At 42.2% G+C, this 27074-nt stretch overlaps 1 protein-coding gene across 13 annotated transcripts in view; it reads left to right on the forward strand.

Moving 5' to 3' along the window:
• The window catches only part of SYNE2 (spectrin repeat containing nuclear envelope protein 2), a 342533-nt gene that overhangs the window by 282941 nt on the left and 32518 nt on the right, over positions 1–27074 (forward strand). For 12 of the 13 annotated variants that reach the window (XM_047864572.1, XM_047864571.1, XM_047864576.1 and 9 more), the window contains 9 exons: positions 1564–1718; positions 1833–1977; positions 2927–3021; positions 4748–4982; positions 8774–8968; positions 11135–11260; positions 16518–16673; positions 19373–19531; positions 20825–20991. In XM_047864572.1, the coding sequence (XP_047720528.1) occupies positions 1564–1718; positions 1833–1977; positions 2927–3021; positions 4748–4982; positions 8774–8968; positions 11135–11260; positions 16518–16673; positions 19373–19531; positions 20825–20991 (1433 nt within the window). Of the gene's footprint in view, positions 1–1563; positions 1719–1832; positions 1978–2926; positions 3022–4747; positions 4983–8773; positions 8969–9344; positions 9356–11134; positions 11261–16517; positions 16674–19372; positions 19532–20824; positions 20992–27074 lie in introns of all 13 variants that reach the window. The other variant, XM_047864583.1, reaches the window with a different exon arrangement.

Here is a 27074-nt window from a genome sequence, read left to right on the forward strand (position 1 = left end):
TCTGAGAGAGACAGAGCGTGCAAGAGGGCAGGAGCCAAGAGAGAGGGAGAGAGAGAGAATCTCAAGCCGGCTCCACACTCCCAATGCAGAGCCTGATGCAGAGCTCGAATCTATAAACTATGAAATCACGACCTGAGCCAAAATCAAGAGGTGGACGTTTAACTGACTGAGCCACCCAGGTGCCCCTTGAGCATGGTCATATATATGCCATTCATTCTTGCCTTATTTTCCGTAAGGTCTAGAAAAGTATGACAACATAGAGATCTATTTTAGTAATATGCCACAGTAAATTTAGTAGATTTAAAAGCTTTTGACGTCTTTACTAATTAGCTTCAGTGAACTAGAATAATCTAGGCATTGGCTGTTGTGATTAATTGAACTTTTCTGGTTTGCTAAAGGTCAAAAATAAAATACCCTATTACATTAATCCTATATATTTTTTTCTTTATTACCTTAGTAAGTTTAGTATAAGTAACAAAAACGAGTGGAAGAATTAAAGAATTCTGGGTCGTACAAACTCCTAAGGACTGATATCCATAACCTAGATCAAGGGTCAGCCAACTATTCCGTGAGTTGGAGCCCCGCATCGGGCTCTGGGCTGGTGGCTCAGAGCCTGGAGCCTGTTTCCGATTCTGTGTCTCCCTCTCTTTCTGCCCCTCCCCCGTTCATGCTCTGTCTCTCTCTGTCCCAAAAATAAAAATAAAAAAAAGTTGAAAAAAAAAAATTAAAAAAAAAGAGGCAGCCAACTATGGCACACTATCCAAATCCCATCTTCCACCAGTTTGTGTAAACTGTTATTGGCACACAGTCATGCCCTTTGATTTATTAACTGTCTGTGGGAATTTTCATGCTGCAGCGGCAGAGGTGAATAATTATGACAGAGATCATATGGCCCATGAAAGCTAAATTATTCATGAGCTGGCCCTTTACAGAAAAAGTTTGCTGACCCTGACCTAGATTGCGACGGCAGAGTTCCGTAGTGATAGCATGGATATTGTCGAGGATGTTTGCTTAAAATACCATTGACCTAGATGCTGTCCCTGGAATATTTTAAAAATAAAATTTTGATGCGTTTTCTTTCACGTGATTTCGTGTTCTTTCAAAATATGGATGTTTAAGGACCATGCTTTACTAGGGTCATTTTAAGGACTAAATTTTCATTGGCTTTGTGATCTGTTGAAGGTCAAGTTGGCAGAATACATAGGACTTTTGAAGTCCAAAATGGGTCCTGTAAAAAAAAAAAAAAAAAAAAAAGACAAAACTCCTATCTCATTTCCATCTCCCTCAAAGGCAAAATCTGAGATCATTTTCTATTTCCCGGGCCATTGCGGTGCTGACCGTGTGTGCACTTATTCTAGAAAAGCCACAGGATTGGGAGCCCAGGGTTTAGGTCCAAGTCTAATACTAACTGGCTGTTTGATCATGGGTAAGTCATCTACCTATTGAGGTTCCCAGTTTTCCCTCATTTTTGAGATAAGGATGGTCTGCAGGATCTCTGGGTCCTTTTCATCTTCTAGATGTCTTATTGGCCTCCAGAAACCTGAAATTTAATTTTTTTAACAGAACCATGTGCTGGCACTGACAGCCCAGTCACCTGATGTGGAACATTTGAATGAAGTAAGCCTCAAACTCCCCCTTAGTGACATAGCCATAAAGACGTTACAAAATGTGAACCGACAGTGGATTCGGGCCACGGCAACGGCCCTGGAACGCTGCAGGTCAGAACATCCCACCTCTTTCGTTCTGTTTCAGTTAAGCTAAAAATTATTGACTTGAGCTCAGTAATGTCATTGTTTTATGGTTCTGTTTTGTCTGTGTATAAACCTTTGTAGTGAGCTTCAGGCAACAGGATTGAATGAAAAGTTTCTTTATTGCTGTGAAAAATGGGTCCAGCTTCTGGAGAAGACAGAAGAGATGCTCAAGGTGACTATGGCTGACAGCCTCCCAGCTCTCCTGGAACAGCAGAAAACATACGAGGTAAACCTGTGCTCTCCGCTGCTTGGTACATTCACCCTGGGGCAGGAGTCAGGGAAAGATACTCATTGCAATCTATTTAAATCCATCAGTCCCTAGCAATCGAATATAGGACTTTAAGCAGATTCATTTGCCAATTGATTATTTGTAAAACTCTCACACATTTCATAAATTTCAACATTTTGTTTTAGTGCTCTATTTTTTTAATGAGAGAACTAGAGTTTCTGCAACAGGGGAAACTTCCAGCACAACTTTGCTTCCATAGGATGCAAACATACCAAGAGCAGGCTAAAATACTTCAGCTCATCTTTGCATATTCACTGAATAATTCTCTAAAATATTGAATTGCATAATTATAATTGCAGACTTAATAATTTGACAGAGGTTATTCCCTGTGCTTACACTGATGCGCATTCAGAAATACTCTTGATGGTATAGGCAAATACTGCATTTTGAAAGTGTGCATGATTAAGTCGCTGTAATTTTTAGTGTAAATGATTTAAGTCTTTATCGTTACATTAAGGTCCTCCAATGAAAATGAAGTTCATTGAACAACCAAAACAAAAAACCGTGAATGAGTGGCCTCGATTAAATTACCAGCCCTCTTTCCGTCTTAGTTTCCTTCCTTATCTTTAAATGAGTGTGATAATAGTACTTAAGTCTGAAGGTTGAGGAATAAGTGAGACAATGCGTGTTTTACACAGTGCCTCACAAATAGTAAATGCCCAATAAATGGGCTTTAGTTGTACTTGTTATTACGCCTGTTTGCTTCTGAGATTCTATTCATAGGTGATGGTGACATGATGGTTGAGCCTTTTTTGCAATGAGGCTCAAATAATTTGAAAATTCATCGTCTCCCATGTCCTCTGTGAGCTTAGATTTTAATAGGAAATAGAAGCTCCAGGTTCGTAAAAAGAATCTATTGATATCTTCTATTTTAACTCATATGCAGATGTTAGAAGCTGAAGTTTCTATAAACCAGACAGTGGCTGATTCTTATGTCACCCAGTCCTTACAACTCTTGGACACCACAGAAATAGAGAAGAGGTAAGCTGTCTGGGGTTTATGATGGGGGTGTGTGTGTGTGTGTGTGTGTGTGTATGTGAGGTCTGGCCTCCCACCACGTGAATCTTGACCACTTTGGTAACCTGCAGCCATGTCAGTTGATAGACCGTCATGAGGCCAGTCTTCTGACTCTTTATTGGGATGGGGACTTGCTACGTGGCCGTAGAAATGTCAGTCGCACTTCTATGTATGATAGAAGGGTGGCATTAGCAAACATTAGATTAGTGCTTTGCGAATACCCACTCACCAAGTGGAGTTAACTAAGTTTTTGCTGCAAAGGATTCTTCTGTAGTGTTTTCCTCTCTGTCTGCAGCCTCATGACATTTTGCTATTTGAAAAATAATTTTGGGGGCACCTGGGTGCTCAATGGGTTAAGCATCCAATTCTTGATTTTGGCTCAGGTCATGATCTCACGGTCATGAGATTGAGCCCCGTGTCAGGCTCTACCTGGGTGTGGAGCCTGCTTAAGATTCTCGCTCTCCTCCTCCCTCTGCCCATCCCCCTTGCTCTCTCTCTCTCTCTCTGTCTCTCTCTCAAAAAATAAAAAATAATAACAATAATTCTTTTTTTTTTAATTTTTATTTTCAACGTTTATTTATTTTTGGGACAGAGAGAGACAGAGCATGAACGGGGGAGGGGCAGAGAGAGAGGGAGACACAGAATCGGAAACAGGCTCCAGGCTCCGAGCCGTCAGCCCAGAGCCTGACGCGGGGCTCGAACTCACGGACCGCGAGATCGTGACCTGGCTGAAGTCGGACGCTTAACCGACTGTGCCACCCAGGCGCCCCAATAATTCTTAAAGTGCTGCTGTTCCCAGCAGGTAGCTATAGCACATAGTTGTGAAAGAAGGGATTTCTCTCTCTGCTATGTACACGGTGTTGGCATCACTGGGCAGTGCCAGTCAGTCTGAGAAGAGCCCCTTACACCAGCCTGGTGACATGAGCCTGCTCACAGAGCTGGTACACATGGCAGAGTCCTGAGACGGGCTAGCCTCTTAAATGCTTCTCTAAGTGTCCTGATAGGTATTGTTTTTCCTCCCCATTAACACCCATATACCTGAATTTTCTTTGAGCATAGCTAAGAAGTATAAAGTCCATTTCCTTCTAGCTCTGAGGTTGTAACTTCAGCCCCATTCCAGGATGACAAACTAGATTTTGATCTGTGCACCAAAGCATGACTTTTCCGATAATATATAAAAGGCCTTACTTACCACGTGGTGGGTTATTATTTATCCGGAAAAGAACTCGTTGAGTAGTCGCAGATAGCATCTTCTCTGTTGCTGAAATTTTGTAAAGTACGGCGTGCAAGTAAGTAATCGAGAACGTTACACGGTACCTATTCATCCTTTCCCATCATCGGTCCAATATTCAGTTTTCCACACAGCATTTAGAATAATGCAAGTTAAAATAGCTTACATTTGTTTAAAGGATGCAGTTTTTCCATGCTGGCAAAATACCGGGTCACATGCAACTATCTCCCGCTAAATGCCTTTTGCCAGCCCCACGCTGCCCCTGCCCCAACCCTAAATTTCCCAACACCTTTAAGTTGAAGAGTACGCACATTTTAAAAAGGTTTTCTCCCCCCACCCCCACCCCCCACCCCTGTAAATTATGCATATAAACAGCACATCTGAGCTTCTACGGTGCGTTGGGAGTTCTTTTTTCTATGTGTCGGTGACAAGATCCTCTAACCATTTGTTTCTCCCAAGACCGGAATTTGTTTCAAAGTTCACGAAACTGAAGGAGCGATGGCAGAGTGCGGCCCAGAGCCTCCGGCAGAGGAAGAGCCACATCGATGGGCTGGTGGGGCGATGGCGGCACTTCACCACGGCCGCGGAGGACTTGCTCCGCTTCCTCGCCAACACCGGCCCCCTGCTGTCTGCCGCCAAGAGCCAGGATTGCCACAGCCTCCCCCAAACCAGGAGGCTGATCCGTGAGCTGAAGGTAATGCCGGCACGGTAGCAGCGCGAGGACTACGGTGCGATCGTCGTTGGGAAGGTGTTCATTCACCTCAAGTTTTGTGGGGTTTTTTTTTTAATATATTGCGATTCAGGTGTGCTCTCTGTACTGGGAGGATCAGCTATCCAGGGTCACTGTGACCCTGTTCAGCCTTGTCCCCGGCCTTGTGGCGTCCGAAACCCAATCTTACCCGTTCATCCAGAAATAGCGAGGCTCTCTCGGGCTGCGGGAGTAGGGCTGGAGTTGGGGATGGGTGGGTAGAGTGGGGCAAGTCTCAGTGACAGATTCCTTCCACCCAAGCTTTAAGGCACCGACTGATGAATAACTTGACCACCAGTGCCATAATTTACAGTGGAACTCTTGCGTACTCTTGAAGGGCAAATTCATTTAGGCAACCAAGTTTTCTTTTTTTTTTCCTCTCTTTTTTCTCTCTTTTTTTTTCTCTTTTTATTTTCCTCTTTTTTTTTCTCTTTTTTTCTCTTTTTTTCTTTTTTCCTCTTTTTCTTTTCTCTTTTTTTCCTCTTTTTTTCTTTTTTCTCTTTTTTCTTTTTTTTCCTCTTTTTTTTCTTTTTTTTTCTTTTTTTCCTCTTTTTTTTTTCTCGGTTTTTTTTTCCTGTTTCATATTAATTCCGGTGTTCCATGCAGTGTCATATTAGTTTGTATTAATTCCAGTTCACATGCAGTGTTGTATTAGTTTCAGTGCACAGTATAGTGACTCGGCAATCCCACATATCACTCAATGCTCATCAAGGTAAGTGTGCTCTTGGGCAACCAACTTTTCAGTCAGAGAGTTGCTGAACGAGCATAGGTTTCGAGTAGTTAGTGGGCAGTCCCCAAAACATGTTCCGTTTAGCTGTAGAACCACTCTGCACTGTAGAGGCACGGCTAAATGAAACACCACCCTTTTGAAATCCTGTACTCTCTTCATTCATTTGTCCAGTTATCAGGCACCAACTGGATATATCTGCTCTGTGCCCGGCACTGTTTTAAATGCTGGGCATGTGCTATGGGCAAAGAGAAGAGCCTTGCTCTCAGGCAGGCAAGCAGACAAATTAATAAACAAGGAAATGCTAATTCATCTGATTGATGGTGGTGGGAAGTCAGATAAATCAATAAATAAGAAGATAATCAGATTGCAATAAGGCATATGTCGACAACTAAAACAGGACCAGTAACGAAGGGGCTGGTGGCCGCTTTCCACTGAGTGACCTCTGGGAATATGACATGTAAACTGAAACCTGAATGACGAGAAGGAGCCAGCCATGCAAAAATCTGGGGAAGAACCTTTCAGACAGAAGGAATGTCTTACCCCAAAGTCCGCAAGATGGGAACAAACTTGACAGGGCAGAGGAACAGGAAGAAGGCCAGTGTGAGCGGAGTATAACCAGTAAGGCAGCAGTGGTAGGGAGTGAATTTGAGAGGCAAGTAGGGAGGAGCGCTTTGTAGGTGAGATGTAGTAGCCGGATTATAGTCTTCCTGTAATCGGAAGCCTCAGTTGGAACAGGGGCAGCATGGTACCATTTGTGTTGTTTCTGTGTTGTTGTTGTTGTTTTCAATGCGGTCTCCACGCCCGGCACGGAGCCTGATGCGGGGATTGAACTCGAGACCCTGAGATCAAGACCTGAGCTGAGATCAAGAGTTGGATGCTTAACCTACTGAGCCACCCAGACGCCCTGATACCGTTTGGATTTTTTAAAGACCCTCCAGCTGCTCTGAGGGAAGATAGATAATAGGGGTGCCGAAGGAGAGTCAGGAATCCCAGCGTATTACTTATCTCTTGCTGCATAACAACCGTCATTGATTATTAGCTCTCAAAGTACTCGGGGTCGACAATTGGGTGGTTCTTGCTTAGGGTCTCTCAGGAAGTTTCAGTCAGACGGTGGTGGGGGCTCCCTCACTTTCATGTCTAGCACTTAAGTGGGAAAGACTCAGACAGCATGATGCTCTGTGGTCTCTCCACATGAAGGCTTCTTATAGCCAGACTTTTTACATGGCACCTCAGTGGACTCAAAGGTGCACGTCCCAAGAAAGAGATCCAGGGAGACGCTGTACTGCCTTCTAGACCTAGCCTCAGAAGTCACATAAGTCACTTCTACCATCCTCTGTTAATGAAGGCCATCACACATGCTCATACAGGATTAACAGAAGGGGGCAGAGACCCCAATGCTTGATGGGGAGTGATGGCAAGGTTCTGGAAGAGCGTGTAGGACTAGGAATATTGTGGGCGTTTTGTGAAAAATACAGTCTCCTATAACCAGTTAGAAGGCCACTTCTGTAGTCTTGGATAGCTGTTATGATGGATAAGAAAAGGATGATCATGGTGAAGATTGAAAAAGGACGTGTTTGTAATAGAGTTTACAAGACTTCCTAATGGTTTGGATATGGCAGGTAAATAAAAATCTAAGTCAAGATGACTCTAGGGTTTTGGCTTGAGCATCTTGGTGGATAGTGTGCTGTTGCCCAAGTCAGGGAAAATTGGAGGAGGAGCAGGTCTTTTGAGAAGCCTAAAATGCCTATAGATGTCTATCTCTTTGGCCATGTCGAGCAATACTATGCGTTGGAAAGACGAGTGTGGAGTGTCAGGATGCTCCCTGAGTTACGGTTCCTCTTATTTGTGTCTGATCCTGAGAGGACAGTCCACTTTCCTACTTTGTATTGGGTTGTATCAAGTATTCCCAGAAATACCTTTGTAAATCAATACTCTTGATTTTTTTTAAACATCAGTTCCCATTCTAGAAAATGCCTACATTATGCCTCCCTTGAGAAATTTGAAGGTGAAGGAAATCATATTTGGAACAGAAAAAAAAAAAGAAAGAAAACTAAGTTGGTTGTTTTTTTTTTTCCTGAAACCAAATGCTTTTGGGAGTATGAGTCAATTTAAAAGTGTTTACTTCATTTTTATAGTGAAAATGGGTATTTTCAGTCCCTTTAAAGAAGAGCCTGGAGGCACCTGGGTGGCTCAGTTGGTTGAGCATCCAACTCTTGATTTCAGCTCAGGTCATGATCCCTGGGTTGTGGGATCGAGCCCTGTGTGGGGCTCCGTGCTGAGCATGGAGCCTGCTTAAGATTCTCCCCCTTTCTCCCTCCCCCTCTCTTTGTCTTTCCCCCTCTCTGTCTCTCCTTCCCTCTCCTTCTTCCCCTCTCCCCCACTTTCACTCTCTTTAAAAGGAAACAACAGAACAAAGAGCCTGCACGATACTCAAATGGAACGTCATACAGCTGTCCCTCTGGGGCATACGCTGATGCATATGTTTAAGTGCCCATAATAAGTTTAAGTGTATATTTTTTATATTTTGCCTTTTTTATTTGTTCTCTCCTTTTTTATATCTGTGTATAATATGCACATTTGACTCTCAGGGGTTAAGAGTAAGCTGACTCTTCTACCATGGTCGTAGTGAGTATTTGCTCTTAATTTCAGGTCTAATACTCCGATCATTTGCTTAATACTCTCAGGTCTGTTTATCTTGTAGGCTCTTAGTCTTTGAAGTATATATTTTTATGTCTTTGTGTCTCTGATCATTACACGAAGAATGTTATCTCTTAACCATTGGAAATTATTTTAAGATCACATTACTTGGTGTAGTATATAGTAGTGTAAAACGTAACCTGAGATGTGAATGTGTGTGTGTGCGTGTGCACACTTTCTAATCAGATCTAATTTATGTGTAATTTAACATCAGGAAAAGCTCCGAAGGAAATGTTCCCAAACACATACGGTCGCAGTTGGATAATAGCAGAGGCTTAAGGAAATCACTTTGTGTTTTTTGGTTTTCTAGAGTAAAGACATTCATTTTCAGAGACGGCACATCACCTATGCACTCACCTTAGAAGCTGGGGAAAAGTTACTCAACACAGCTAGCCTGGAAACAAAAGAGTTGATTGACAAGAAAATCAGTCAACTCCAGGACAACTGGAAGGACACAAAGCTCCAAGTAGGAGAGATGATTACCCAGTTACAGAGCAATATAGAGGTAAACTCACCGTTTACTTTTCCTGATATTCAGGTGCAGTACATAGAATTTTTGTTTGCTGTGCAAAAATGGGAACGATTTTAGGAAATCACAATATTGTAAGTTTTCCGAGGGACCTTGAGTCCTAATCATACTAGGTACTTGTTGCAAAATAATAATCGAACATTGAGAAAGTTCAGTGTTAAATGTATGCACACTTGAGGTTCTATTTTATATTCACTTTTACAAAACAAGAAACTTGTTCACGTTCCATGGAAGTTCTGTACAGAAAGCTAATGTTCCACATGTGGTCTCACCTTGCATGTGGTATGTGAAAATAAACACGGTAATACTTCCTCTTTGTTCTGTCGTCCAAGAATGTGCTTTTCCATAGAAGTGTGTATAAGAGTTTCACAGATAATTTATGATTATATTTTTAAGAACCAAAATGTTTTATTCTGAGTCATTATTAGGAAATAATTATTATTTTGTTACACTAAAACATATCAAGGTATTCTTAAGGACTCTGAGCTGCTTTGATCCCATGGCCCAACACAACTATGCTGCCCGAATGTTTTTGTGGTTTTTATTATTTTTCTTATATTTTCTTCTCTAAACATCATTTGAAGTGGTCTATGTTTAATTTTTATTTCTCTGAGCATACCTGCTCCTTATAGCCCACTTCCTAATCTATTGTGTGTGTACCAAAACCAGATAACCAAGCTTATCAGAGATGGTTTGTTTTTTGTTTGAATGTTTGTTTATTTCTGAAAGAGAGACAGCCAAAGTGCAAGCAGGAGAGGGGCAGGGAGAGAGAGGGAGACACAGACTCCAAAGCAGGCTCCAGGCTCTGAGCCGTCAGCACAGAGCCCGATGTGGGGCTCGAACTCACAAGCCATAAGATTGTGACCTGACTGAAGTGGGACGCTTCATCGAATGAGCCCCCCAGGGTCCCCCAGAGTTAGTGTTTTTGAATAAAGAATACATATGTGCTGAGTTAGGGCCTGAACATCTCTCCTGTGAATAAAATATCCGAGTTTTATTTGGTATATGGGCTACGTGAAATTCATTAACTAGCAAATATTTGTTGAACACTTCCCCTGTTTGTAAAACCCGGTGGTAAATGTATTAGTTAATGGTTTGCGGGGAGAAATAAGGACTCAGTTTCATTTCTGTCTTCACTTCCTTCTTGGTTATGTTCCAGAGAGTTGATGTTGCAGACAAGCAGCCTCCCCTCATGTGAATTCTATGTTACCGTAGAATAGGGGCAACTCAAGTGTGTTGAGGTATCAGTTGTACTGAGGAATGTTTGACTTTACGTTTGTCTACTTTTAGCAACCTCGGGAGTAGAAACTTATTCCGGTGAATCTATTGTAAACATTCTGAACTTGTAAATGCAGGCAACTATTTTCTCAGTGATATAAGGGTAAAGGAAAAGAGATGCTGTGCGCGAGAGGAAGGCATTGCAGAGGTGACGGGGTGCGGGCAAGCCGACTGCAGGCTTAGGCCGACCGTTGAATGGTGCACTTCTGAGGGCATATCCTTGACCACTCGCTTTTCTCTGAGCCTCATTTTAAAATGCGAAACCCTGTCAGTCTCCTAAAATTATGATAATTACAGTGAGATAACGAAGTTGAGAATGCTTTATAAACTGTAAAGTGCTTTAAGCAGAAGGCGGCAGTCAAAGCAGCGGTGAGAAATGTGGAGCGAAGCTTCACTATGAAAGGGTCACTAAAGCCACGCTATTTCCAGAAAGAGAGAGAGCGAGCGCAGAGGGACATTAGAAAGAAGACAAGAAAAGTGGTTGAGTGCTTTTGCTTTATGATGTGTGTGCCCAAGACTGTGTTAAAAATTAATCCTTACAGTAGCCTTTTAAATGTGCACTTGCCGGAAACTAAAATAAAAATAAGATTAGATCAAGGATATGGGGAAGGAAGAAGAAATCTTTTGAAGCAAAAGCCAACCAACTCAGTCGTTGAAATCAGCCACACATAAAGCTGCAACAGGGGTATGGAACCATACTGGTGTTCTATCTGCTTTTAGACTCGTCTTCTTGAGAAAAGGAACTGGGTTTCTGTGGGATTTACAAAAAGACATTTAATGGAATGGGTTAAATGGGTTGTTTGGTTTCTGCGATTCATTCTTAAAAGCAAAGCACTCACCAATTTTAATACTGTGTTCAAATAGACCTGGGACCAGTGTGAAAAGAAAATCAAGGAGTTGAAAAGCAGGCTGCAAGTTTTAAAGGCACAAAGTAGAGATCCTCTTCCAGAACTTCATGAGGACCTCCATAAAGAAAAAGAGCTGATTAAGGTATTGAAAGCTGCAAAGTCGCGTTCCAGATAATCACTTAGCGGTTTTCAGAGACGTTGAAGTGTTTGCCTTTCTATCCTGTGTTGAAACCGTGTTTCCATGTTCAGTCAGAAATCGTTTCCCCTATCTTCTATCTAAAATAACATCCTGGTCTCTAAAGCAATTAGAATTCATGCTCTTTGAGATCCATGCATAAATCTGAGAAAGGCTTTTACAGAAATTCTTCTTAGGAATGGGGGGGGGGGGAGTTCCTCCAGGTCCTCTTTCTATTTGTTTCTCTCCTCTGTAGTACAAGATGTGGCCTCTGAGATTACACTGAAACCTGTTCCCTTAACAAATGACCTTGTCTTTGAAATGAGAGTAAAGTATTATTAAAGAATTCCTTTTTTAGCAGCCAATAAATGGGTTGGAGTTTTTGCTCAAATCTCACATTAAAAACAAACAACAACATTTTTTTAAGTATTTTATTTGTTTTTGATAGAGACAGAGCACAAGTGGGGGAGGGGCAGAGAGAGAAGGAGACACAGAATCCGAAGCAGGCTCCAGGCTCAGCTGTCAGCACAGAGCCTGACGCGGGGCTCGAACTCACGAACTGTGAGATCATGACCTGGGCCAAAGTTGGACGCTCAATCGACTGAGCTACCCAGGCGCCCCTCAAGTATCACATTTTTATAAAACCTTCCAAACTATATTCTGCCTAGTTGATACAGCTCTGACAATTATTTGTGGATATTTTAGGTCTTTGCAGAAATGGAATAGTATCAGATCTATAGATAAATTTGGGGAAAATAAACATCTTTTTGACATTGAGTACTCCTATTCTTGAATATGGCATGTTTCTCCTTTTGGTTGTATTCAATAATTTATAATTTTCTTTAGTATTGAACATCTTTTGTTACATTTATTTTTTTCCATGTTATTTTTTAGACTATTGAAATACTTTTTCTAATTATACTTTCTATTTACCACTTGTGCCTAGAAATGATCATTTTTGATTCATATTATATTCAACCATCTTGTTAAACTCTTTTGTCAATTCCAATAATTTGTCTATATAATCTTTTGGGACAGTCACCATCTGTAAAAAATGACTTTTTTTTTAAATTTCTTCCTTTTATTTCCATACTTATTTTTTTTTCCTGTACTTTCTACACTGGTCAGTACCTCCAGAACATTTTTTAGTAGAAGAATCGGTAACTGGCTGCTTCACGTCATTCCTGGTTTTAAGGAGAATGATTCTGACATTTCACCATTAAGTATGGTATTTGCTGGCGATGGCTTTATTAGGTTAAGAAAATTCCTATCTGTCCCTAATTTTCAACCTTTTTATTATCTCCACATCTTTAGGTGTAGATCTAGATCTCGGGGACAGAGGAATTTGGAGTCACTCTCTCAGTTGATCCATAGCGTTTCCTTCCATAAAGTCTAGAAACCAGGGCAGAATGTGAACTGTAAACTCATAAGAAGGCATAATGTGTCCCAAGTGTCACACTCTTCAGTTTCCAGTGGGATCCTTTCAGTTTCCACAGCCGCCATGTTCTGCCTCTCAGTGTAAAAATCAGGAAGAGAGGCCAAAAGCATTGAGTTCATCGATCCCATGACCATATTCCAAAACGAACTCAAGTAACCTGAAGCCTGTCTAGGAGACTGCTTATCATCCCTAAATCACTGGAGAGAGATACACTAACCACTTGACCAGTCTGGGCTTTACTGTCCTCCTCAGAAGATCACATTGTCATTACATCTCAGCTGACACATGGAATAGCACTTCGTGACATACTAGCGTTTCACTTTTATGGACATCTGTGTTCAAATGATTGAGTTTGGGGGACAGTTTTTATTTTTAAAATAATTTTTGAGTAAGATTGTCAACATGGCTCAAAATTCAGAAGGTGCAAAAGGCATACATGAAAAATGTTTTAATGTTTTATTTAATTTTGAGAGAGCGTGAGCAGGGGAGGGACAGAGAGAGAGGGAGTCAGAGGATCTGAAGTGGGCTCTGAGCTGACAGCAGCCAGCCCATGGACTCGAACTCACAAACCAGGAGACCATGGCCTGAACGGAAGTCAGACGTTCACCTGACTGAGCCACCCAGGTGCCCTGAAAATTTTTTCTCCTGTTGGTTTTTCTCAACAGAGGTAATCAGTGTTACCAAGTTGTTGTGTATTCTTCCAAAGATATTGTATGCATATACCGGCCAATATTTATATACATACACGTTTTTTGGTCCTGTGTTTACCCAAATGGTAAGGTAGAAAAATGGGACTTGGCAATCCCCCTGGTAAGTGAGTCCACAGGCAAAGGCTTTAATGCTGCTGTGCTGTGTTAGAGTCCCATTCATTTCATGTAATCAAAGAACGAAATTTTACATCTCATGTTCTATGAACAATGGGAATCTTACAGGCAATATAGACAGTTTCTCTGGTTAAATTAAGAAAAACACTTACCTGAGTGGCATGTTCCCTTTTGCAGTTATGATTTGGTAGCAAGTCTGGAGTATTTTCATTTAAAGACAGAAGCATGATTTTTGAAATATTTGTACAAATAGTGATCAACCATAATAAACCTCCACAGTCGACCTCGCTCTACATATTCTTTGATGATTCTTTGCTTTTCTTACTTTATGAACATTTTAAAGTTCTTGAGACCCTGCCAAATTGCTTTCCTGTCAGTCGTACATTTCTGTATCTCAATCATACATTTGTGTATCTGAGGACTTAAGTACACAAGGCATCACGGTAGGTGCTCAGCAATGGATTGGTGAACTGTGTGGTCATTGCTGGCCGGTAATGGAACTGACGGTTTAGACTACTTGAGAGACACATGCTTGAGAGACCAAAGAGCCTCACTCGTCTCTGTGTGTGTGTGTGTGTGTGTGTGTGTGTGTGTGTGTGTGTGCGCGCGCGAATAAGTATGGTGAATGTTAGACAGGAAAAGGACAGGGGGCTACAAGAGTGTAAATAAAACAGGGGTCCCTTCCTTGTCTGATGACTCAGAGAAGGCTCCTCTGAGGAATCACCCTTATGTCTGAGATCTGAAAGTATAAATGGGAATTAACTAAATATATTTGTGGAAGCATCAGGGTGAAAGAGTGGGTAGCATTTCAACTAAGTAAAGAAATAAAAACTTAAATAATAACTAATCATTATGCATATTAAATTTGTCCAGTATATGTATTAAACTTGTCCAACATTAGGCATATTAAACTTGTCCAAATTTTAAACTTGTCCACTGATACATATTTATCCAAAGGTACATATGTATATGTGCATATATATGTATGTATATGTGTGTGTATACATACATATATATATATATCTATATGTATATATACACACACAACATATATATATATGCAACATATACATATATATATATAACAACACAAAGTATGTGAAGAAAGATACAGCCATTCTTCTTAGAATGCAATTTGGCAGTATTTGTTAAGAATTATAAAAATGTCCATATTCAAAAGTTCTACACCTGTTCGTTATCCTTTCAACTGTAGAAGGAAACCAAGTATCCAAATCAAATCAATTTAAACCTGGCTGTGGAAAGCCTAAACATGCCTCCCTGACCATGCAAGCATCTGAGCCCACACCTCTGAGCAGGGCCATGGACAGGCTGAGCTTCCTAGCACCAGACTGAGAAACACTCTGTGTAGCTCGCAGTCTTGGGGTCTTTAGTTTTAAGTCAGTGAGTGGTACGCATCCACTTATGAGTCATTCCCTTTATAGCCTATAGCTAGCAAAAGTGTTCCACACAGAATCTGCTCTCATCCACTTTACTAGAATCATGAGGGTAAAAGTAGGTAACAAGAGTTTAAAGATTTTTCTTCTTTTTTTCTTTTCTTTTTAATGCTTTAAAAAAATTTTTTTTAATTTTTTTTTAACGTTTATTTATTTTCGAGACAGACAGAGACAGAGCATGAACAGGGGAGGAGCAGAGAGAGAGGGAGACACAGAATCTGAAACAGGCTCCAGGCTCTGAGCTGTCAGCACAGAACCCGACGCGGGGCTCGAACTCATGGACCGTGAGCTCATAACCTGAGCCGAAGTCGGACGCTTAACCGACCAAGCCACCCAGGCGCCCCTAAAAAAATTTTTTAACGTTTCTTTATTTTTGAGAGAGAGGGAGGCACAGAATCCCTAGCAGGCTGCAGGCTCTGAGCTGTCAGCATCAGAACCCAGTGCTGGACTGGAACCCACAAACCGTGAGATCATGACCTGAGCTGAAGTTGGACACTTAACCAACTGAGCCACCCAGGCGCCCCTCCATGCAACCTTTAAAAAGAGTTCTGTGGGCCATTTGAGTAAATATAAATTTCTGTCAGCAAGTTATGCAATCATGCCAATGTAGCTTTTAGAACTCTGAAAATGAATCAGGATTAACACATTTCTATTGTTGCCACCCCTCACATTATTTTTGATGTAAGTGAAATAATCTCTTCTTTCTACTGCAGTAGACGGGTACAAATGAAGACCCTTTAAACGTGCCAAAGAAAAATCTGGAGGATTCTTGTGTTCCTTTTACCCCCTCTGTTGTGAAAGCACTTTTCGTAAGTCCTAGAATTCAGAGAGTTTAAATTTGACACATTTTAAAAAATAATTGTTTTCATGCCCAGAGATTTTCTGCTAACCAGTTTCTGCCGAATATTAGGGAAGAATTTATTTTTTCTTCCATTATATTCATTTTTGGGGGGAAGCTTAACCAAAATAATTCCGTTGAACAGAAGCCGTTGTTATGATGTTATGATTGCCAGGGTAGCAACAATACATTTCTTAGGTGTTTTTTTTTTTTTAAAGATGGGAAATCACACTTGATAGGACATTTCTGTAACATTGTTTCAGAATTAAAAGTGTGTGTGTGTGTGTGTGTGTGCGCGCGCGCACGCGCGCGCGCCCGTGTGTGTGCAAGAGAGAGAGAGATTGTTGCCAGCCTCCAAAAATAATTTCTTCTCAATAAAGGTAAAGACCTACATGACTTTAAAATAGAACTAATTCTATAAAAATCCGAACTATCTGAGCAAAGGAAAATAAGGTAGAAAGGAGTTTTCCTTTGAGAAAAGGGTGGTGAAGAACCGGCCAACCACAACAGCAGCCGCTGCCCTGGGCTGTTTCTCATTCCGAAGGTCCCGCCCCCTTCCCTGGCCTCCCCTCCCCCAGACCAATCAAAGGATTAGCCTACAGGTTTGGAAACAACAGCAGCCTGAGTTGAAGGGTTGTTTTTTTTCCCCCCTTGTTGTGTTTAAATGCAGGAACTAGAGAAGTCTTTGGCCAACTGGACCCAGAACTTGAAAGAACTTCACACTCTGAAGACCGACTTAACCCAGCACATTCTTGCGGAGGACGTGATGGTTTTGGAGGAGCAAACAGAGCATTTGCACAGACAATGGGAAGACCTCTGCTTGAGAGTAAGTCAGTTAACTGCAGGGCACGGCTGTTCTGGAGTTTATTGAAATGTCTCCAAAGGCCAGACAAAGTAGAAAGGGGCTTAATTTCATTGAACCGGAGGCCCTTTTCAATTGGAGCCCAGGCTGGCTGCTGTTCCTTTAGAAGGCAGCAACATGGTTAACAGATTTGACCCTTTGTTTCTCCAATGCTCAATGCTGGAGGTTTGCACACTTTTAATAAGCTTTTTAAAAACTCACCTTAAATGGGGTGGGGGAGGGGGGGGAATTGCAGTTACCGGCAGCTGTGAGCTTTCTGCTCTCTGTCTTACACAGATGACCAGTACCCACTGGTATATTAGAATCAGGACTTCAGCAAAGAGGTCTTGTCCGGCCTTAAGAGCGATGTCTCTGCAGTATCTCTCTGGGCCCAATGAGCAGCAACAGTCTTACTTAGTGCCTGACACAGGGGTATTTCATCTGAGAACTCTGTATTCACATGCAATCCGATGTTCCTTTCAAGTAGCTGGTTTTTTAAAACTCTCTAAAAGAAACCATCAACAGCTACACGTAGTACCTCCATGGATCACTTCTCCTTAATAAACATTGGATCGTGGTTAGAGTATGATAATAGTACATGTTTGTGACAGGATGGAACTAAAGGGTTCGAAAAGGTCTTTGTTTTGAGAACATATAATCCTAAGAAAAATAAATTCCTTAATCTCATTTTTGTGAATGAAAAAGTGTATTTAAAAGATGAAATTCACTTTTGAGTGCCTTTGAATAAAGTAAAATAATTTTTTCTTCTTGACTTTAGTATTTAACATTCACAATGAACCATAATTTTAAATGATCTCTTAGAATTTTTGTTCATATTTTATATAAAAGAAAATATTTAGAGTATGTGAAAAGCCTCCTAAAACTTAAGGTAGAAGCGGGAGACTGGGGCCCAAATGTTCTTTTAATTGTTACCATTAGGAAACCAATCAGAATGGCGCTGTGCAAAATGCCAGGATTTTAAAAAGCTAAGATAAATAGATGCCCTCAGGAATGGAAACACAAAACTTGTTTTTTAGGGATAGTTCTTTGAGCCTTCTTAACAAGTTTGGCTGGGTGAATGTATAAGCATTAAGTATTTTTGCCTCACTCTGAGAAGATTACTTGTTTTCATTGTACATAGCAGGAAAATCTTTGGGAGTTCTACCTTAGTTTCCCCATCTGTAAGGTGGGGTGTTAAAACTTTATCTGGGGCGCCTGGGTGGCTCAGTGGTTTGAGCGACCCGCTGTCCGTGAGTTTGAGCCCCACGTGGGGCTCTGTGCTGACAGCTCAGAGCCTAGAGCCCGCTTTGGATTCTGTGTCCCCTTCTCTGCCCCTCCCCCACTCATGCTCTGTCTCTCTGTCTCTCTCTCAAAAATAGATAAACATTAAAAAAAAAAAAAACTTTATCAAAAGAACTCTTAGCTACTTCTTTTAACCCTATAAGATTCTCAAGATTTTTAAGAGCTGAGAATACTTTTGTACATTTAGAAAGTCTGATTTGCATTCTTTATACTTAACTTGTAAATTTGAACCCTTTAAGGAGGAAGAGCCTTTGTGGAAGTCAGCTTAGGGGTTGCTAATGCATAATAGAGCATTGGGTAAGTGGGGTCAGCCTGCTCACTACAGACCAGTATATGATTGCATTTCCATACTTTGCATCCAAAGCCAGAGGGCATAATGGGAAGGTGGATTAAATGAGAAATGTGCATTTGTTTTTTAATTTTACTTTGCTTTAGTTTGGAAATCTACCACTAAAATGGTGAAATAATTTTAATTTTTAGTCCATTTGCATTATAAACGTTAAATTAATGTTTTGATCTAGATTTATAGTTTTTAAGTTGAATAGGCAGGACATTGGCCTTAAATAGAAATAAGGACTTGGTCATTTTTAAAAAGATAAAAGATTTGGGAGCATCTGGGTGGCTTAGTTGGTTAAGTGTCTAACTCTTGATTTCAGCTCAGGTCTTGATTAGGGTCGTGAGTTCAAGCCCCATGTTACATGCTGGGTGTGGAACCTACTTTAAAAAAAAAAAAAGTAAAAGATTTGGGTCATAAAATTGTAAATTAGCATGTAGCAAGCCATCAATAAAGGTATATTGAAAGAACAAGGATCAGAAGAAATTTGGGTGATGTTTACTGTTTTTAGCTTATTTTTCCTATCTAATTTTTAATATGACCTGGTAATAGTAGATATTCATTGAATAAAACTGAATTCTTTCGGTCAGTTACACTTCAGACATAATCTTTATTGTGTTGCTTTTATGGCATTTATCAAAAGGTGTAACTGCTGGGGCACCTGGGTGGCTCAGTCGGTTGAGCGTCCGACTTCAAGCTCAGGTCATGATCTTGCAGTCCGTGAGTTCGAGCCCCGCGTCAGGCTCTCTGCTAACAGCTCAGAGCCTGGGGCCTGCTTCGAACTCTGTGTCTCCCTCTCTCTCTTCCCCTCACCCACTCACACCCCCCACCTCTGTCAAAAATAGGTAAACATTTAAAAAAAATTTTTTTTAAGAAAAAAAAGGTATAACTGTTGATGTTGAACCCCAGGTAGTGGGTAAAGTTATTTAAGTCTACAGGGTTACTGATTAAAATGAATGAAATTCATAGTCTTTTTAATGGGGGGAAGGGAAAGGAAATAGTTTCCTTCCTGCCAACACTCAGCTGCCAAATTCATTTTCATTTCCAGGTGGCTATACGCAAACAGGAGATTGAAGACAGACTCAATTCATGGATTGTGTTCAATGAAAAAAATAAAGAGTTGTGTGCATGGCTGGTGCAGATGGAAAACAAAGTTCTACAGACAGCGGATCTTAGTATTGAAGAAATGATTGAAAAGTTACAGAAGGTAAGTAGGAATATCCAGATAGTTGCCGTTAGGACTGCCTCGGAATTCTCTGCCCTCATTCCCAGGCTCGCAGTGGCCTAACCTGTTAGATATGTTTCTAATAACATTGCAGAAATTTGAACGCCTTTCTCACTGTCTTTATTCCTTCGCAGAGAAAAATTGGTAAGTGATGGGGGAGATGTGGGACCATCATAGGAGGGCATGAGGCTTGTTGTGCCTACTCTCAGGAAGTCTGGCCAGAGCAGGGCTCTTGTCAGCTTAAGCATCAGTTCATACGCCAGGGGTTGTGGCTTCTCTGGTTGTCGCTATGAGGGAGCTCTCCTCGCCAAAGGGGAGACGCCAACAGCAACTGGGGCTCATAATTTTTGAAATGGCCACCAGGCTCCACAGGGAAAAGCTTCTTGCTGCGGTCACCCAAAATGCCACTCGGTTATTGCAAGAAAGCTCTTACTGGGGCTCCTGAGTGGGTCGGTCGGTTAAGCATCCCAATTCGGCAGAGCCTGCTTCAGATCTTGCGTCTCCCTCTCTCTGCCCCTCCCCCACTCACACTCTTTCTCTCTCTCTCTCTCTCTCTCTCAAAAATAACTTTTTAAAAAATTTGTTTAGAAAGAAAGTGGGGCGCCTGGGTGGCTCAGTCGGTTGAGCACCTGACTTCGGCTCAGGTCATGATCTCACGGTCTGTTGAGTTTGAGCCCCACGTCGAGCTCTGTGCCGACAGCTCAGAACCTGGAGCCTGCTTCAGATTCTGTGTCTCCCTCTGTCTTTGACCCTCCCCCCTTCATGCTCTGTCTCTCTCCATCTCAAAAATAAATAAACATTTAAAAAAAATTTTTTTAATAAAAATAAAAAAGTAAAAAGATAATAACTACTGGGGCGCCTGGGTGACTTGGTTAAGCGTCCGATTTCGGCTCAGGTCATGATCTCACCATTCCCGAGTTTGAGCCCTGCGTCGGGCTCTGTGCTGACAGCTCAGAGCCTGGAGCCTGCTTCAGATTCTGTGTTTCCCTCTCTCTCTGCCCCTCCCCCACTCACACTCTGTCTCTCTCTATCTCAAAAGTAAATAAACATTAAAAAAAATTTTGTTTAAAAAGTTAACTACTGCCTTAACGTATTACACATGAGCCAAGTGGGTGTTGTTTGACTTTTTAGCTACTCACTGAAGAGTTGCATTAACAGGTAAGAGAAGTTTTTGAATTCTTTTTTAATTTCAAGAGGTGGCTGTATGTTTGTGACTGGCGAAGAAACGAATTTTCAGTAGTAACTGAGGCTTTTGTGTTTTGGTGCCTTTGCCAGGACTGCATGGAAGAAATAAACTTGTTTAGTGAAAACAAGTTACAGTTAAAGCAAATGGGTGACCAGTTGATCAAGGCCAGCAACAAGACAAGAGCAGCTGAGATCGATGACAAGCTCAACAAAATCAATGACCGCTGGCAGCATCTTTTTGATGTCATTGGATCAAGGTGAGAAATGGCCTAGAAGTTACTCTTATTTCCTAGGCACCGTGGTGACATCACACATCCAGAAACTAAGCTTAGTCTCCTCTAAAGCAGCCTAGCAGTTTCATAAACTTAGGAAGGCAAACTTCGGTTGAAATTCTTATTTCAACCTTTTAGGAAGATTGTATTTTCATATATGAGACTTCAGTGTTTTTTTTCTTTAGCTTAAAATTTCATGTGAAGTTAGGTTTAATTTGAGAAGAGATCCTGGACGAAGTATTTAGAAACTTCAACTCTACTTCAATGCTTGTGTGTCCCCCGGATGAAATCGTCTCTGCCTGTCCCTGCTTGTACGTAGGCAAATGCAAGTAGGTCGGGACATGTGCCTGATTTCTAGATGCTGGTCTGCAGGCCCCAGTGGGCATCTGGTCCTACGATGTGGCCTTAGGAGGCGTGTCGGTGGCCACAAATCAAAGCTATATTCTCTAGTGCAACCTTATCAGAAATAAGACTGGTGATTTTTATCTCCCCTCACAGAGTAATGAAGCTGACACCACCCAGAGCTTTTAAGTGTCTTTTGTCTTCAAATTCTCTCTCCAAAGACAGACCCCAACCGAAATGTTTTTCACGTGCAACCTGGCATGCAAAAAATGGTCACTCAGCTCTGGGACCACTCATGCAGCTTTGTATTTATACCGGCCATGCGACTCTCTTCTGTAGCAGTGTGCTCAGATATTTGGAACACGCCTGAGATGCAGAATATACAGGAGGACCTGTAAGGAGAATGAGGAATTAGGGAGTAATGAAAATAAGATGCTCTTAATAATTTGGCATTTATTTCCTTGACCTCACTGTTTACTGTAAACCGTAAGTGAACCTGATTCAATCAGCAAGGGCGCCAGGCTAAGGGCTACGAGAATTACAGACAGGAAGTAAGATGAGTCAATTACGTTAATGGGAGCAGACATCTGAGCAGCTGTAAAGCCAAGTGGTTTGAGAGCTCAGAGCTCATCTTTCTGGAGTGGGGGCAGGAATGAGGAGGAGCCTTTCAGAGGAGTGGTGTTTCCAGATGGTCCTGAGTGATGGGTTGGGATCCTTGAGGGTTACTGGTGGCAGAGACCGTTACGTTGTGAGCAAAAGGATACAGGGATCGAGCAGCTTGGAAGTCTCTCAGAAAAAAACAAGAAGCTCCATTGGCTCAAATGTAGGAGATGAAGCTAGAGAGGTAGATCAGGGCTAATGCTTAAAAGACCTTCAATCTCAACCGAAGATTTGGCCTCCTAAATAAAGTCTGAGTCATTCATGGTTCTTTAGCAGTGGAGGGTTTGCCAAAACAAGTATTAGGGTGGTTTGGCTGGCAGCATAGGCTGGGCTGAATTTAACTTGTCTGTATTGCCAGTTGAAAAAAAAAAAATCCGTAGAAATCCATGGTGGTAACCCAAATAAGGATTAAGAGCACAGGTTTTGAACACATCCTGCCTTTGTCACTTACTGTAGAAACTTGAGTGGTAGCTAACCTTTATTTTATTATTATTTTTTTAACGTTTATTTATTTTGGGGACAGAGAAACAGAGTGTGAGTGAGTGGGGGAGGGGCAGAGAGCGCGGGAGACACAGAATCCAAAACAGGCTCCAGGCTCTGAGCTGTCAGCACACAGCCCGACGCGGGGCTCGAACTCAAAAACTGTGAGATCATGACCTGAGCTGAAGCCGGACACTGAACCAACTGAGCCACCTAAGCACTCCAGATCTAACCTTTCTAAGCCTCAGTTTCCAAATCTGCAAACTATGTCCAATAGCACTGCTTACGTCAGAGGCTGCTATGAGGATGAATGGTTTGTGTCTCGCATGTGGCACAGGACCAGCCTGGAGGAGCCAGCATTCCCTGAGTGGCTGTTATCATTGTTTTCCCCTAAGAAGACTGTAAGACGAAGTAGCATGTTTATTAAATGGGAGAGGATTCCCTCAGTTGTGTCTGATACTAAGAGGTCTTTCTTCCGGGAGACCAGTGTCTTTGACTCTCTTAAATTCCCAGTGCACCTGGGTGGCTCAGTTGCTTAAGCGTCCCACTCTTGATTTGGGCTCAGGTCATGATCTCATAGGCTCTGAGCTGGGCATGGAGCCTGCTTAAGATTCTCTGTCTCCTTCTCCCCCTGCCTCTCTCTCTGTCTCTCCCTCTCTTTAAAAAACAAAACAACAACAACAACAGAGCGTCTCAGATATTGGTTGACGTGAACATTTCAGTGCTTAAGAATGCGATCGTTTCTGTTAAGTAAATTGTGTCTAGTATGTCTTTGTTGACATCATCTTTATATCCTAAGTCTTCTGGAGCACCTGGCGCTAATCAAGGGTATGATGACATCAGACCTGTTTATGGGTCATTTAGGAGCAAGGTCTAGATTATGCTTCCCGAAGACTAGAGTGACAGTCCATTCTTTTTTTTTTTCTTTTTTCTTTTTTAATGTTTATTTATTTGAGGGGGGAGGGACAGAGAGAGAGAGAGGAAGAGAGAATCCCAAGCAGTCTCTGCCCTGTCAGCACAGAGCCCACCTGAGGCTTGACCTCATGAAACTCGAGATCATGACCTGAGCCAAAAATCCAGAGTCAGGTGCTCAACCAGCTGAGCCACCCAGGTACCCCTGCGAGCTATATTCTTGACCATGTGCTTTTTACACATGATTTCACTTAATCGTCATTGTATTCTGAAAGGTAGATACCATTATCCCTTTTTACAGATAAGGAGACCGAGAAGTTGAAGATGAGTAACCTGCCTGTAATTACCTAGCTAGCATGTGAGGCGCCAGGATTTCCACTCATAGTGGTGTTGCCTCCCTGCTCCCCTAGACTCTTGCGGTTTGTAGCGAAGAGAACAGAATGAGAGTCTAATCCCTTCAAAACTAGAGGACTTGGGAGAGAGTAATTTCTCTTCTCTTAAAGCAAAGACCAGGTGAGACAGATGGCTGAGAGCCTAAGAAGCTCTGAGTGGGGTTTACCCTTCAGTTGACTTTGTGAGTTGAGGCAAGCTGAGACCTGCCATAGCCTCACGTGGAATTAGCTCCTTGTCGGATCTCTGACACTGATTTCATGCTGGGTACTACACAAAGGTGTCACCACCGAGGAAAGGGGTTGGGAGCACAGGCTGCAGAATTTAGATCTGAACAATGCCAAGCAGAACCTTTAGTGTCTTGGTTGATAAACTAGGCACAAGATCCTGGATGAGAGAGCAGCAGGACAGCTGTGGGTCTGTTTGCACACATACGCTATTAGCCTGGGGCGCAGTGCGGGGTGGTTACATGGTAATGAGGAGGAGAAAGCAGGCTTAGACCCAAGCCACTGTTCTTTCTCTACTTGTAAGGTGTTCTTCAGCTTCTGTAAAATCGCTAAAGCAGAGAACCTGAAGGATACATCTCCCCAAATTACCAGCTAATCAAAGGAGGGAGCAGGGGAACCTAACCTCACATAAGGTTATATTGGCCTTGGGTGTAGACATCAAAATTCCGAGAAGTGGCTCTCCATCAGAATTGCTGCAGGAGATTTTCCCAATCGTCATGGGCCCTTGGGCAGCTGCTTACCTTAATGATATCTAAATTCATGTAAAACATGCTATTCATTTCACCGACAGAAAGGCCATTGAAGCACTATGTATTTTTTTTTTTTTTTTTTTTGGTGTATGGTGTGATTATTCTAGAACTCAATCCGACTTGATGACAAGAAATATTAATTTTACACTACTATGCTTCTTTGACAGATTAAATGAAGAGTTAACTTTTTTATGTTTTGGGGTTTTTTTAATGTTTATTTATTTTTCAGACAGAGAGAAACAGAGCATGAATGGGGGGAGGGTCAGAGAGAGGGAGACACAGAATCTGAAACAGGCTCCAGGCTTCTGAGCTGTCAGCACAGAGCCTGACGCGGGGCTCGAACTCGCGACCACAAGATCATGACCTGAGCTGAAGCCGGACGCCTAACCGACTGAGCCACCCAGGCGCCCCAAGAGTTAACTTTTTTTAAAATTACAGTTATTAGGGCACCTGGCTGACTGGGTCGGTAGACCATTCAACTCTTGATCTCGGGGTTGTAAGTTTGAGCCCCACATCGAGTGAAGAGATTACTAAGAAATAAAATCTTTAAAAAAATTGTTTTAAAATATGGTAGCTATTAGCTCCTCCCCCTTCATGCTTTCTTAGATAATATCTTTGAAGACTGACCCAGCAAAATGTCAATGCAGGAGAGACAACTAAATTACGAGACGTTTTCAGAACTACCAATATGTGTGATCCCGTTTTAGAAGCAGCTTGGCTACCTGTTAGTGGGAACACTTTAGGCACGGGATGTTGGATGATGGACAAAAGGTACAAAGTTGGCTTGCTTCAGCCAGCACAGACCAAAGCTCTGAAAAGGGGGTCCTGCCTGCCCCCCCCACCTCCCCACCATCCTGCCTTCAGTGGGACTGATGCCAGAGGAAAATTCAGTCTCCTACTTCTCATCTGTGTCTACCTGGATTTCAGAAACCCAACAGTTGAACTCCTTAAAAACCCATCTACTTTTGTTTCCCAGAAACCCCTCCCCATTGCATTCAGTAAACCCCTAGCTTCATCCTATGAAGTAGGAGCCCTGTGGCCACTGGTCAGTCTGTCTTTGGTAAGTCACTTTGGCTGGTTGTGGAGCCTTTTCAGAGATCTGGGGAAAAGTAGCTGAGGAGAAGGGAAGCTCTTTTTAAAGACTCTTTCTAGCAGTATGTGTGAATGATCTGGTCAAGGCTGTCAGTGCCTAAAACAGACGGGACCACTGGATGGAAAGACATACCCCAGAATGTTTACATTGGTTATCTGTTGGTGTTGGCATCATCAGTGATTTCGGTTTTCTTTTTGCTTATCTGTTTTTTCTGAATGTTCATTATGGAAAAAGGAACCACGGGGGCTTTATTTTTTCTTTTCCTTAAGAAAAAATGTCCTCAATGTTTTTACCTTTCTCTTTAATTTCTCTTGATGGTTGGTGCGCCTGGGTGGCTCAGTCAGTTAAGCCTCTGACTTTGGCCCAGGTCATGATCTCACTGTCCGTGAGTCTGAGCCCCACGTTGGGCTCTGCGCTGTCAGCTCAGAGCCTAGGGCTTGCTTCAGATTCTGTGTCTCCCTCTCTCTCTCTCTGCCCCTCCCCTGCTCATGCTCTCTCTAAAAAATACAGATTTTAAAAAAAATTTAATTTCTCGTGATGGCAACGTCATTAGCAGACTTGATATCCTTAAGCCAGTGTTTCAAGGGGGGACTTGCTCAGGCATGCTTCCATACGATCCCTCCCTGTTTAGACTAGATAGTTCTCACTATCAGAAGAATCAAGTCCATGAAAAGAAACTTTTTAACTAAGCATAATTTTCACATTTCACCTACCAAACGTGAAAACCCCACCTGTTTCACAATAGTAGCAATTAAAATTTTGTCATTTAAACCTAGCAGTTATTACCATGGCGACCGTGTGTTGGGAGTGTTTTCCATCCCTTGCAGAATGGGCAGGGAGATGTGTGCCTTTTTAAGTTGATAAAGTTTTTCCTTGCTCTCTTTTTATCTGTATTTTCTCAAGGTTATTTTGGAAGACCAAACAATGCTGCTAGTCATCGAGTTGACTTGCTCTGGCCTGATCCAGTACAACTGGAAGGATTTAGAGATTTTAGTGCAGGAGAAGCCAGATGTGAGGTCACCCTCCCCATCTCCATTTTCCTTCCCATCAGCCTGATCTTTCCCCCTCCAGAGCATGGGGCTGCTGCTCCTGGGCCCTGAGGGTTGGGGAGTTTCCTCAAGAAGACCGCAACCACCAGGGGGTCAGTGAACGGACAGCATCGGGCAGCATCAGCAGGTCCAATGTACTAGTCTTTGGGGGATCATACTTAGCAGGTCCCAGGGACAGCTAAGCGTGTGGGCACCAGTTAGATGTTGCATTTGGGGAGAACGGTTTCCAAACCTGTGCTCTTAATTTCACGGGTCTAGAATGTGCTCGAGGTTTCAAGGTGTTTCAAGGTGGGGATATAATAATTACGGTATGTTGGGCTTTAGGGACCCATGAGAAATGATATTGTTGAGGCTTCAAATAAGGCTTAGAGTAAGTCTGAAAGGG

This window comes from Prionailurus viverrinus, chromosome B3 (assembly GCF_022837055.1).
Source record: "Prionailurus viverrinus isolate Anna chromosome B3, UM_Priviv_1.0, whole genome shotgun sequence".
Taxonomy (NCBI): Eukaryota; Metazoa; Chordata; class Mammalia; order Carnivora; family Felidae; genus Prionailurus; species Prionailurus viverrinus.